The 14081-nt window shown below is 38.1% G+C and overlaps 1 protein-coding gene across 3 annotated transcripts in view; it reads left to right on the top strand.

Moving 5' to 3' along the window:
• Positions 1-14081, top strand: part of kcnip1 (Kv channel interacting protein 1) — a 62391-nt gene that overhangs the window by 31394 nt on the left and 16916 nt on the right. Inside the window, exon 1 of one of the 3 annotated variants that reach the window (XM_015393479.1) lies at positions 6854-7068. The exons of the other annotated variants lie outside the window; for them this stretch is intronic. Coding sequence (XP_015248965.1) covers positions 7011-7068 — 58 coding nt within the window. The 5' untranslated portion in view covers positions 6854-7010. Of the gene's footprint in view, positions 1-6853; positions 7069-14081 lie in introns of those variants that run through there. 3 annotated transcript variants of the gene reach the window in all.

Here is a 14081-nt window from a genome sequence, read left to right as displayed (position 1 = left end):
AAAATTTGAGCACTTTCATTTTCTCTTAGGTTAATTCCCTACATTTTACTGATTCTCTTTGTTCTTCGGCTTTATTCTCTAGAACTGTGTTTGCTTTGCCCCCCTTTGCTCTTCTCTGCATTTTCTATCTTGCTGTATCAGTCGCCCACTCTCTCGTTTTTGAACCACTTCTTTCTCTTTCATCGCAGTCTAATCTCCCGCCGGAAGCTTTTCCGGTGTACTTTACCCATCCTCTTCTTCATCACCCACTGCCAAGCATGTTTGCATCTTCAATAATCCAGCTCTTTTCCCTCTCTTCTGCATACATCAGTGGACGATATAGGAAGAGGCGTATCAACCCACTTCACTCATGAGTTTTATTTTGTTTCCTCATCTCAGTATTGAAAAATGTGACGGGGACCTTGTAAAACGGTGCACAACTTTTCACTCCCATCCCTGTAGGGAAACACCAGACAAGTCAGTCCCAATACTTCACTCACAAGCACAAAAAAAAAATGAAAACAAGCGTACACACTGCTCCAACCTCTCCCCTTTTCTCTGTGCTGTGCAGACAGACGTTGAAATGATTACTAGATGGAGAAACATTTCTGTCAGAGTGTGGAAATGGGCCTGTCAGACACTGTGGGGGGATGAAGATTTGAGATTGGAACAAGCAGGGAACTGTGTTTGAAGCGACAGGAACATTACTCCAGTACAGAGACATGGATTTATAGGGAGAGATGGTTAGATACTGTAGAGATGGTTGTATGCCTAAAACAGACACACAGCAGGATGGAGAGAGGTGCTTATGTATGGTTTAAGGCTAAGGATAAAGTGGAGTGCAGCTGAGATGTGAGGAATATCTTTTATTCTCTGTAAATCCAGGCAGGGAGTTACGGGGGAGGAAGCAAAAAGGAAGAGGAGTCTGTTTGTGTTTTTTGACACGATATGGTCATACTATTTATTGAGACCTCAACCCTTGATCGTTCTTTCTGACCCTGGTCAGTGAATGAGCTATATGTATGTGCAACCATATGTGTGCTTCTCTCTGCGTTTGTGAAAGCATGTGTGCGAGTGGGCAGGGTGAAAAGATTGCTCCCCACGGCTGTCCGTTCTGGCTCACTCACTGTTGCGAAGAAACAGCAAAACACACACACCAAAATTTTTGTCTTGCTATGTGTGAGTACTACTGTGTTTACTCCCACTGATCTTCAACCCTTTCTAACCCTGAAATACCCCAGATCATAACCATTACCAGCGCTAACCTACACTAACCTTAACCTCAACCCAATTCACACCTTAGTCTTAAACCTACCCGTTAGGAAAATAGGAAGTGAGGATTAGCAGAATGTCCTCATTTTGCGACAAACAGTGATTACTTTGCTGTTCAAATCAGAAAAATTATCCTCACTCTGATGCAGACAAAAGAGCACACACACACACACACACACCTCAGAATTAATGAGCCCAATTTACACCAAACCAAACCGCAGATTTTTAATTCACCACACCAAATCTTTTTCAACTAATTCTCCTTATGGCAATCCTACAATAACACTTAGTTCACAATCCTTTTCCTGAAAAACCGAGTCTTATTAATGAATAGCAGCTTTATGTCAAACAAATGGTTTTAAAAATGAGTCAATGTGTCTACTCCACAATCAGGCAACTGGAAATTTTGCAATGAAAGCAAGCACATGTTTCATTTGTTAGAATACTTGACACACTAATAAAGAGAGGAGAACTAATCATTTTCCTTTGACTGGGTGTAGCAGAGTTTGTATCCTGGGGCTTGTAATCTTTTACATCGTCAAGCTCAAGTTGTCAGGCTATAATGACAGGAGAGGCTAGGTATAATATGGCTTTACATAGTGCATACAATACTTGGGCAGTACATGCCACTTTCCCCTTCCTACACATCAGAACTATATACTCTAAAGAATCTGCAAGCTGAATTACATGAAAATTGCTCCTTGAAGAAACTGCTCGATCTTAATATCTCAAATTGTAGCTCCTACCTCCTGTTCCTAGCTCCTAATCCTTAATCTTTTGGGGAAGTCAGCAGTAAGATCACAATTCAGGGTAGTAAAGGAACTCTGGGCTGCTGTGCTGAATCTGGACAGCCTTCAGCCTATGGACGTCATTATGGACACACCCATAAATGAAGAAAAAAAAAGCATGTGTATGAATGTGTCACTCAGAGTTCACATGAAAGATAAACTCTCATAGGTCTGCTGTGTATATATATCCTGTCAAGACTAGCTGGGCCTAGGAACATCAGAATGTCCCTATGCCTAAATACTGGCAATAGGAAGCCACTTGCAGCAGCAGGGGAAACCTGGAACCCAGCAGCAGCAGGAGAGGCCTGCAAGCCAAGAGCAGCACAAGAAGGGGAGTTCTGTGAGCCAGCAGAAGCAGAGACTTGCAAGTTAGCAGCAACAGTAGGCTGCATGCCAGCTGTCACAGCTGAGACCTGCCATAGAAACACCTTACATTGCTTCAGTTCATCCCAACAGGGGTCTGCAGGATGCCTCTACTTTCACCTCTGAGGTTCTGCAGTACACCGCTTTGTCTGTCTGTGTCAGAGTCACCTGAGCTCTCACCTATTAACCCAAAAGCCCCAAAAGCTTCATCATCACAATGACCATCTTCATATACGTAAACCCATGGCTCAATCATTTCCAGCCTTCAATCATTTCCGCTGTGGCTCAGAACTGGGTTCAAACATGGCACCAAGCACTCTTGCCCTAGGTCCAAACCCAAATCTCCAGCCTGAGTCAAAATCTCTTCAGTCTTCCAAACTCAAGTCTCTTCAGTCTTCTAAGCCAAGCTCTGGAGCCTCAGGCTGGAGCTCAAGGCTCTAGACCTCAGGCCAGAGCTGGAGGCTCCAGCGCCGCCATCCCCCAAGTTTCCTGTGCTATATTCACTAGCATCTAGGGATTCAGCCAGAAGGCTGCCTTGCCAGGCTTCTGGCCCTTGCTGATGCCGTCATTATTTCCCTTTCCGGTAGTTTGCTGGACTGTGCACAGTAAGGAGAATGAGCAGTGCATCTAAAAGAGGGAAAAACAGACATTTGCAAAAACATTGTAAATGATGTGTTGCTTGGGAAAAAGGTAGCTACAGTATGACACTAAGCTCATGAGATATTTTGGTTCTCAGATGTAGGGTTTAATCTAGAGGAGGTAAAGTGGAATTATCTTAACATGTAACTTGATGACTTTTCAATCTGCTGGTCCAAAGTTGTGTGCTATCAGATTTCAAAACATGGAGGGATGTTGTGTCTTCACTGGCAGTGGCGGTTCTAGACCAAACGTACCAGTGGGCCAGGAGGGGCCAGGAGTGGGCCAGTGTGTTTTCATGGAGGCACAGAAAAGCATGAAATAAAACAAACAGGGCAAGGGATTCACATGTATTAACATAGCTGCATGATGTAAAAATTTTATTCAATTAGGTTTAATTAAAATTGTATGTCTTATTATTAAGTCAATATACATTCATAATTTAGGAATTTAACATAATTTTGACTTAATTTGAGTTACAAATTACCGTATTCAAAATCTGAAACAGAACTCAAGAAAAACTGATAAATTCAGCTGTATAAATTTGAGCAATTTGTTTTGAAAAAACATTTGGCAGATGAAAACTGGGATCCTATCTCAATACCACTGAAGCTATCACCTTATTGATTTTAAATAATTAGTAAAACAGAATTTGTAAAGAAAAAAAGGAAATAAATCCAAAGGACCCATCAATAACCATGTCTGTCCCAGTGCATGTCATCATTAGAATTTCTATGATTATTATGTCCTCAGTACAGGGGCCAAAACAGGGCCCCTGTACTGAAGACTAAACTGGGTTAGGACATGATCTATACGGGCACTGGCCCTCTCTAGAACCGCCCCTGTTCACTGGCCTTTAGAGGGGCTAAACCTGAAAGTTGCATGTCAAGCGCCCCCTTCTGGCTTAAAGTTATACATTGTGCTTTAAATGTATAAAAAAAATAAAAGAGAATTTATTAGCAAATAAGCAGATGCTTGCTCTACATTTCATAGTGAAGAAGGAAAAAAAATTATCTAATTTTTAAATCTGACTTTTTAATAATGGTGTTTATATTTTTCATTCTGTTCATGTTTTTGCAGATTCTTTCATGGCAGCAGAAGTCATTAATGGCAGATGCTATCCCCAGCAGGACAGTACATCCTTTCCCACAGTAAAATCCATCCCAGAACAGCATGGGTAACATGAGAGAGAGAAATCACATGTTAACCTAGCCTTTAGTATCGCCCCTAGATTCCAACCTGATTGTGTGACTCTTCAAACAAGCCCAATTCACATTTCAGCAAAAAGTTTCCACACCACAGGAATTCCCAAATACTACCATTACAGGTTCACCCTTTAAAATATCAACCATTTATATCCCACTAGTGGGTCCTAGTGACTCATGGAGCCAATAGGTTTTAGCCCAGGACCAGGGGTTTATCTAATATCCTGGGGCATGAACTGGGCTCTTGGGTTCATGTTCTAAGATTTTATTTTTAGAATCAAACATGTTTTACTTGTGTACATAAAAAGTGATATTGTGGAATGAGCTGGCTTATTTGAAAAGTTTAAATTTTGTTGTTGATGTAATAAGACCAAGAAAAGAATACGATTGTAGCTTGTTTGTCAATTTAATCACATGCTTCACAGGTTTTTAATGCAAGAAGTTTCATCTAAGTTTAACCCTATATTTCTGTGCATGTCAATCATACACCAACAACAATTTGGTTATTCCTTTCACTGATATAAATTTGTTGTTCTGCATTGATTAAGTTTTTTTTAGGTTTTTTGGAAAAAAATAAACAAAATAAAAATGTTGGTGACCCCCACAAAGAAGACCTTTGCTTTAGATCAAAGCACAGTAGTTAGATTGAACAGAGCACATCTATTAAAGTTAGTTTTTATGTAACACTACAAATGTTCAAATACATTTTTATCTGGACTCTAAATCAAAAACTAAACCAAGCTTCCAAAACGAAATAAAATTAAAAACAATCTACTGGACTTTGTTTCCAAGTTTGAAGATGTTGCGCTTCCCATCTTTCTCAGTTCCTAATGTCAGGAATAGCGTTGAGTTCAAGGTTTTATTCAGTAGCCTAACAAAGCCTTGTTTTCGTTTTGAAAACATGCAAATTGAAACAGAAGAGTGAGGGTCATTTGGCTTCTGTTGTTAGACGATCCCCATCCCAAGAGGCTGGAGCCCTTCGTCCGTTTCGTCCATTCGTCTGTTTCAAACTTGGAAACAAAGTCCAGTAGATGGTTTTTAATTTTCTTTTTTTGAAATAACTATGACCTGGATGAATAGACTGGCGACCTGTCCAGGGTGTACCCCGCCTCTCGCCCATTGACTGCTGGAGATAGGCACCAGCACCCCTCGTGACCCCACTCGGGACAAGCGTGTAAAGAAAATGGATGGATGGATGGATGACCTGGATGACTGAGAATCTTAACCAGCGTAACCCAAGCTTAAGCAATGTTTAAAAAAATAACCAGTTTCATTCTGTGGATGAGGGAAAACCATATCTTATTCATTAAAGTATCAATAATATATATTGAATTAGGTTTGGGTTAAAATATATTTTTATAACAGGTAAAAAATATCTTTTGTTGATATTAGTGATTCACAACAGTCACTGCAACAGAAATAGAAATAAAAACTACAATTTGTTTCAAATTTGAAATGAAATAATAAACTAACTTCTGAAGTAAGGTACACTACATTGCACTTATTTTTTAATTTTAAATAATTCCCCAATTCTTTGATCTATAATGTACATGATTTCTATCTTTTTTCACCTGCTGTTGAAGGCCAGTTAAAAGAGATGTATTTTCAGTCTTGATTTAAACTGACCTAAAGACATTTATTGTAAGAAGGCAGAGTGTGGAAAAGTTTAAGGGTTGTGAATACTTTAGCAAGCCACCGTATATGCACTTGGAACTACTTTCCAGTTTCTGTGGATTGTAAGAAACTTTTAACTTGTGTGTTCAGCTTTGACAGACATGAGCACAAACTCCTGCTACGTTATCAGATACTTGTCCTGATCCCCCTATTTCAGTCCTATTAAACGTCTCAGCAGCTTCTTCTTGCCCTTAATCCCCTCTCCTCTCTCATCCTTGACTTTAAGCGTTTTCTTTCTTTCCTTTTTTTTCCTGTCGTATCTCTGACTGCTTGGGATGTCTATCTACAACCATGCACACATAAACTGAGGATCCCTTGATCCATCTCGCTGGTGTGCCTGAGAATGTTGGGGCATCATGGATGAATGAGCAGGAGTGATGGATGGAGGAGGTGGAGGTGTTGATAGATTGAAGTGGCCTTTTCATGAGCATTGCTGCCAAAATTCTGGGACTTTCATAATTTCCTCCACTGTCACGTGTTTTCCTGCTGCCCCACAATTTATAGCCGCCTGTCTTTTCAATATTGAAGGTTGAATTGATCTACATATTTGTTCTTCATCAAGAGCTTCCAGCTGCTTTTAGGTTGATGACTGAAGTAGGGGCATGTTTGTTTTTTTCATGCAGTGATTCACTCCATAACATTATATCAAGGGTACACTCATATTCATTTATAATTCACTAAATCAGCATCCTGCTGATTTCATGCTGGATTACTGGTGCTCTCCTCTGGCAGTGGGCTTCCACTGAAGGTGGGAGTGTAGCAGTATATAGAGTTAGGAAAAAGGGTAATAAAGGAGGGAGTGAGAGAAAAACCCCTGATGAAAAACAAAGGATGGGGAGGGGTATGAAAAGGAAAAAAGGGGTGAGAGAGAGAGTGAGAGAGGGTAAGGGGAAGCGTTGTGAGACAGAGTGAGAAAGCATGAAAGGATGACGGGGAGAAGGTTTATGCCGAGAGCAGCCACTGAGAGAGGAGAGGAGGATGAGGGGAGCAACGGAGGGCGCGGGAGTGTGTGCTGTAGCCCTCCAAACACGTGACGAAGAAATACAGACTTGAGCATCCAGACGCACTTGTTTCCACAACGACAGCGGCAAACATGGGGGCTGTGGTTGGCACACTGACCATGCAGACCAAGTCGAGGAGGCTGTCAAGGGGTGAGGGAGCATACACACACACACACACAAACACACACACACGCCTGCATGTCCTCATCCACAATCTCTCACCCACACATAGGCATAGACCCATGCATGGATCTTTATATTTCTGCAGAGAAACTACATATTTTCCTATTTTTTGAAGATACTTTAGAACAAACATACAAATAACATGTTTAAGGTGTAGCATAGATTCACAAATGTTGTTTTTGTCTTTTAAGACAAACAACAAAAAGGAAAAATGTCAAAAAGAAGAAGGGAAAGGAAATGTTATTTCATAGAGAAAAGTGCATCTGTTTATTCTCAGTCAAGTTTAAGTTTGACATGTTTCAGTTGTTAGACTTTTTCAGCAGCATTAAGACATACATTTCATACTGTTCTTCAGCATATTCAAACATTCTGATCTTATGCTCTTGTACCGCATGTATATATGTCCTCTGGCAACTTACATCTAGTTATAATGGAAACTTACAGGATTAAAATTTGTAATGTTATTTCACCTTCCCCATCGACATCGATATCAAAAACTATGTGAAACAGTTGCTACAACTGATTTCTAAAAATACAGAATTACAAAGAAATGTGCTGGTTTTAAAATTATCATTCATGGAAGTCTTGCAATTTAAATTAAATTTCAGATTTTAATTTGATTTAAAAAAAAAAAAAGGTCTGCTTTTAAAAACAACAATTGTGCATTTCGGAGGCCAATTAACAACACAGTCTATCCCTCAGCTACACCAGCAAGTGGCTTTGATATTAACTTCAACTTTTGTCTTCTATCAGGTTTTTCTGAGGACAGAGTCAGATTTAAAACAAGAAGGTTCACATTTAGACTTAGAAAGTTGTTCATTTGAAATTCTGTGTTAAAAGTTTCAAAAAGAAACGATTTATCAGAGGTTCTGGAAGTTTGTATCACATTATACCAGAATTTAAGTATTACCATACAACCTTCATTAATCAGCACCTTTGGTTAGTGTTTTCAAAATTAAAAGAAACCTATTATCAATAAAGTAATTAGTAGACGAACATTAATGATTCCCACTGGTTTTTCAAGCACTCTTAACTGTATTGTTATGTTATTTCCAAATCAAAGCCTGGACTTTCAAGACCACTGAACTGCAATATAAGGTAACATCAGAGTTAAGGGCAACATGTTGAGCATCGCTAAAATAATGCCATGGTAAACATTCTCCCAAAGATCTGTTCACTTGTTTTGCTTAAAGTAGTTTATTATTTCCTCCTGCTTATATATATTTTTTTCTTTTTTAGAAAACATTTCAAGTTTAATAAAAACAGACTTATGATTAAATTAAATGCTATAAAAACTGTGCACTTAACAGTCGACTGTCTGACCATATATACTGTTGATTAAACATAAAAAAAGAAGAAAAGTAATGTTTTCTTTATCACTGTGAGTAGAAAGGGGTTTTATGGTACTTAAACTCATTATTGCTAGGAGAATGTTGCTCTATATGATTTCTTCAGAAGCTCCAAATGTTTCCTGATGCTGTCTGTCTACCACATTTCCTGACTATAACTCTACACCACTAAGGATGCATCTAAACAGGGATCAAGGATGTGGAATTCATACATATTCTCCTTCCGGATAATGACCAAATAGAATACTGTTGTGATTTTATCATCTCTTTCTTATGCATTTTAAATGATCACATATGGCCAACTGTGAATTATTTTTATATGCTTTGGGATTACCCTCAAATGGTCAGATAACTATTAGCCAGATTAATCAGAGAGCATGTAAAGCTGTCAGTTACACTTGTATAGTTATATTCAGGTAAATGAAGCATCTGCCTGGTATAGCTCAGGTAACACTATAACTGATTCATTTATGTAAAATTTTAGCAATAGCAAATTATGCACATATTTAAGTATATATGGCCATTGTGAGAGCTGCAGGGCTCATGCAGCTACAGTCTTTAAACATCCGAAAGAATCTGACAGCCTGGCTTAGCTGCACATCAAATTACATATCCTACAGTCTCAAGTGCATTGTTATGTGAGGGGGGAGTATTATATTTCTTTGGCATCATGTCTTCTTCCACTAAGGTACACAACAGCAGGAGCAAAATCTAATATTTGTATATTAACACATGTGAAAGTTTAAACAGTCTTTAAACCGTTATTTTTCTTACCGCAACAATATCTTTCATGAATACAGAGGCAACTTGTAGGGAATCTATTTTCGCTAAGTTCATATTAAAATGTGTCCTTCATTTCAGCACCACAACAGTTTTGTTGGTAATTGCAAAAGCTATTTCTGCTGCTGCTTGTGTTACTGTTGCACTAAGTTGCAACATCCTTCAAGTAGGAAAGTGGTTTAGTATTTCTACTTTCCGAAAACTTGCTCTTCATTAAAGTTGTAGGACTAAACAAATCACATCACGGTATTCATGAATCAGAAGAATATGTTTGGTTTTTAGTTTTAACTTTAAGAGGGGATTGTTATTGGATGCTGATTTAGGTGATGAAAAACAGTAGTAAAATAATAATCTGGATGAGTTTGTGAGAGTCTCACTGCCTGCGTGTACAGATACATGCATCAGAGCTGGTAAACACACATGTCAGAGGTATTTGTCACCCTGCTCACACACTGCTTCTCTGTCTTGCTGTTACCTTGGAAGCATGGTAGCCATGGCAACAAAAGATGTGGGTTTTGGGGCAGGAGGGGTCGGCGGGGGTTGATGAGATTGGGGGCTTTCCTTAAGTACGCAAAAAACACAAAAAGACAGATGAATTTCTACAGTTTAGCCTTGCCCTGACATCTTCTCATAAAAAAACCTGTTGCTTGACGGAAATACTTTTTTTGCCCTTGTTGATTATTTTCATAAACTCGCATAAACCTTTACTTGTACAATACTGAACAAATCCAAATTGGAAACAGTAATAAATGAGCACACAAAAGTAGGAGATCAGTGCCAGGATGAAAATATCCCCTGTTAATAGTGTGTAGTCATTTAAGCTTATGTCTCCAGGCAGGCTGTTATCAGCTTTCAGTCCAAATTAGACCACACCGGATATTTTCCAAGTGAGCGCATATGGCTGGTTTGATCTCCTGAATAAGTCCTGTTTTTTTCCCCTCCTCCACCACAAGCCCAAACACCTTCCCTAAGGGTGTAAAAAAGGGAAGGCGTGAATTTGTTGCTATTTTGAACAAAATAGGTGGTTGTAGAAGCGGTGCAAAAGTACGAAAGCAGACTCCTTGTGCGAATGAAAACGAGGCTTTTTATTACCTCCAAATTGGTCCTACGACAAGATGGCAGAATAGGACGTTGAGCTGAAACTATTTAGGGGTTGTTTGTAATTCTGGTGATGTGCTGTCAGCGGCTTTTGCTACATTCAGGGTAGTATGTAACTGAGTTACACAGTTTTACAATTGTATAATTCCTAGATTAGCAGCCAGATACTATAACATTACTTAGTTTTTGCATCAAATCAGTCTGCCTCTTTTAATTTATTTATATTGACTTTAGGGGTTGGTTTTATTCGATCATTTGCAGCAGTGTGGTTTGAATGTATTCCTGGAGAAGTTTCAGTGAGCATTATCTTTACCTCCCTGGTGAATTCTCCTCACTCTCTCCCTGCAGCCGTGCTGTTTTTTTCATTATATTCTCTGTTCTCCTTTACCTGTTAGTTTATTCTTCCCATCCTGCCTTTTACTGTTTTCTTTCTCTTGCTTACTGATTTGTCTTTCTATCCTTGTTTGCAGTCTCTCCCAGTGGCGTCTCTCATTTCTTTTTGTTTGTTTCCCTTTATTTTACTTTCCTCCGCTTTTCCATTCACCTGCTGCCAACACAAGCTGCTCTTGCAGTCCTTTCCCATCACAATACTTCTCGTCTTTTTGTCTTTATTCTTCTCTACTGCTTTTCCTCTATCATCCACACTCTCATTAACTTGTGAGAGTGCTTATTAAGTCATCGTCATCCCTTGGCATCCCAGCAGTATGTGTGTGTACACATGTATTCCTGCAGATTTGGAGTCTAGATGTGTGTTTGCTTAAAGATCAATATTGGCACGCTGCTCTGTCTGTCTAAATGAGCTGTACTTGACTCGGTATTTCCAAAAATAATCAACTGTGGCATACTAATACTATATGAGGAAGTGGCATTGTTTTTGTTTCTTTGTCTTGCACAAACATGCAATGCTGCAACTACCCTCCAGCGCTTCAGTTCTCCTTCATGGGGTGACGATGTGTGTGTATGCACAAGCAGGGGAGTGCATTATGCACATAATGTTTTCATTCTCAATGACTCCTGAAATAATGTGTTCAGCCTTGTAGGGCTTGTGTGTAGGCGAGTCATTGCACTTTCCCTTAAACAGCCAAAAGGAAAGTTACGGCCTTTGATATGGATTAGCTCTTGTGGAAAACAATGCTTCTCAGTCTAAAGGTTTTGCTGCATGAGGCATGATTATCAGCATCTTAAAGCAAATATGAATGTCGAAAGAGAAACTATGCTGCCTCTGCACCTCCCAAAAAAATTCACTCCAGAGGATCAATTTCTTGGAGAGCGACCCCTTTCTGTAGGCCAGGATGGCAGATCAGGCTAATTCAGATTATGCAAATGAGACGCTTTCCGGCAAGGATTACAGGACACTGGGATAAGGCAATGGAGAGTGAAAGGGTGAGAAGGAAGTTTGGTGGAGGGGGTGATAAGACATGGAGCAAAAGTAGTAGCAAAAAGAAGAAAGGACAAGATGGTGAAGAGCTTTAGGTTGTGATATATAGGAAGAAGGGGGCTTACTTTGGAGGAGGTAATAGATTTTAGAACTTTACACAAGCTTCACATCAGAGGGATAGCATTTTTTAATCGCTGTTCCCCACAGATTTTATCAGTTCATAAAACAAATGAAAGTGTTTATCTGATTCTTATCTACATTCCTCTCACCTGCTTAGTCTTTACCGTTGTTTTTTCAGAGCATGAATTACAATGATGATGATGCTTTATTGGTTTTATTGATTATTATTACATGGGGGAAATACATGTGGAACATTAGCAAGACTAGATTTTAACAAAAACTGTTTGCAATAAAACTGTGTCACAATAAAACAACCACATACATTAGACTACATACAATATGCAGAGGAATCAGAGCGTGTATCTTTATCTATTGGACAAACAAATATTCATAACAATAGCTTGAGAAATATGCTAAAGTATTGCACATGGTTGGATTGATGAGAGGCACCAGAGGTAGTTGTGGTAAAAAGTAGTTATAAAACATCTTCAGCTTATCAGTTTTATATTACACGTTTTGCGTGTTATTCATTTTTATAGCAAGTATGAATGACCTTGCTTGTTGCTTAAAGTGCCTTTTATTGAATTCTTGGTTGGCAGTAAGAATGACATTGCAAAAACACTTCTAGGAATTTGCCACTTTCAACCTTGCTTTCTATGAATTATGTTGAATAATGTAAAGCCCAACAGTGAGTATAAATAATTGATATATTGCTGAGTGATCTCACAATATCCTGTCTTCTGTGAATGCTTCATGTACAAGCCAATTTTATACAAATAACTTCTGAAGAATTACATTTCATTTATTTGACAACCTGAACTTGAAATTTTAGCTAAAAAAATATGGCAAGACATTGACATAAGAAAATTAAAGTAGGAAGAAATATTATACTTAAGACCATTAGAAGATGAGGTTTAGTGTGAACATTAAAAACTGAAAGCTTTTTCTTAACATCTGCCTTACTAAACATGACAACTTTATGTTTAGTAGGAGAGCCAATTGATTACATCTGCCATCCAGGAAGTAACTGCAAAAAACTGAGTTTAACAAATATGAAAATCTGACAAAATTTTTTAAATAGACTCTGTTTCTAAACATTATGCCAAAGAATTTGATACAATTTACAAAAAAATCCTCTTCTTCAACAAATTTCTTTATGCTATTTTATTGCTTTCTATTTGATTGAAATCGTATCCACTCATCTGCAAATGCCAAGCCATATACTGAACACATACAGTATTGGTTGACAAAATCGGATTAAGAGTCTTGCCTACTTTAACATGTAACAGCAGATATTGGTATTAGGCTCTCTCCATTTGGTTAACCAGTTAACTGTTCTTCTCTCTAACCAAGGCAACCCTGAGCAGTTCAGAGCATGGCATTGGTTTTATTATGGTTACTCTTATGTGAAAATAGCTGCTCAGGAAATGGATATAAATTGTGCATTTAAAAAACCATAAAAAACATTAGCCAGGATTAGATGCTGACTAAAACAAAATTTTCAATTAGTTTGTTTATCATTAATCTTTGTTATTGTAACATGCCATAACTTTTAAATGAAATATTGCATAATAAACTAAGAAAATCTCCAGAGCCTCCAAAGATTCAAACGTCTTACTGATTTAAAAGCTTTTCAGTTTCTGGGTTGGAAATTGTTCATTATTTAGGTCTTAGAATACTCAGCAGGGACCCATAGTGATCAGAGGCTTTAATGTAAGAACTAGTGCAATATATGGGTTACTGTTTGATATTCTTGTGACCATATATTATTTAAGTCTTTTCTCTTGCTCATTTTGAACAAACTGGGTTGAAACAAAAATTATTCTTTTGATTTTGCAGTTTAAAGGTTGTAATAAAGTAAAAGCTTTATGCAGCAAAATTAGACTTGATAACCACATACTTACAATTTTAGAAGAAATAACTGCACCAGTTAAATTTTCCTTAATAAGAGTGATGATGATGGAAAACTAGACATTTCCCTATAAATTAAGAAATAAAACCTCAGAATGGTCACATGGTTTGTCTTCAAATGCATAAATACATCAAATATCTTGGTTTCAATGTACTTTTAGATTATTTTCTCTCTTGTTGAGAAATGATACCCTGATGAAAAGGAACAGATTTTTTTTTAACCTATTCTACAAAACAGTCCAAAGATTTAGCTCACATTGCACCTGTTAACCTTTTATAGATCTCTGGCATTAACAGTTAGTTTACATAACTCTACTTTTGTTTACGACATCAAAGTTTCATCA

The sequence above is a fragment of the Cyprinodon variegatus genome, unplaced genomic scaffold, assembly GCF_000732505.1.
Source record: "Cyprinodon variegatus isolate N-32 unplaced genomic scaffold, C_variegatus-1.0 Scaffold643, whole genome shotgun sequence".
In the NCBI taxonomy this organism is placed as follows: domain Eukaryota; kingdom Metazoa; phylum Chordata; class Actinopteri; order Cyprinodontiformes; family Cyprinodontidae; genus Cyprinodon; species Cyprinodon variegatus.
The sequence above is the reverse complement of the archived record's forward strand: the minus strand, read 5'-3'. Positions and strand labels throughout refer to the sequence as shown.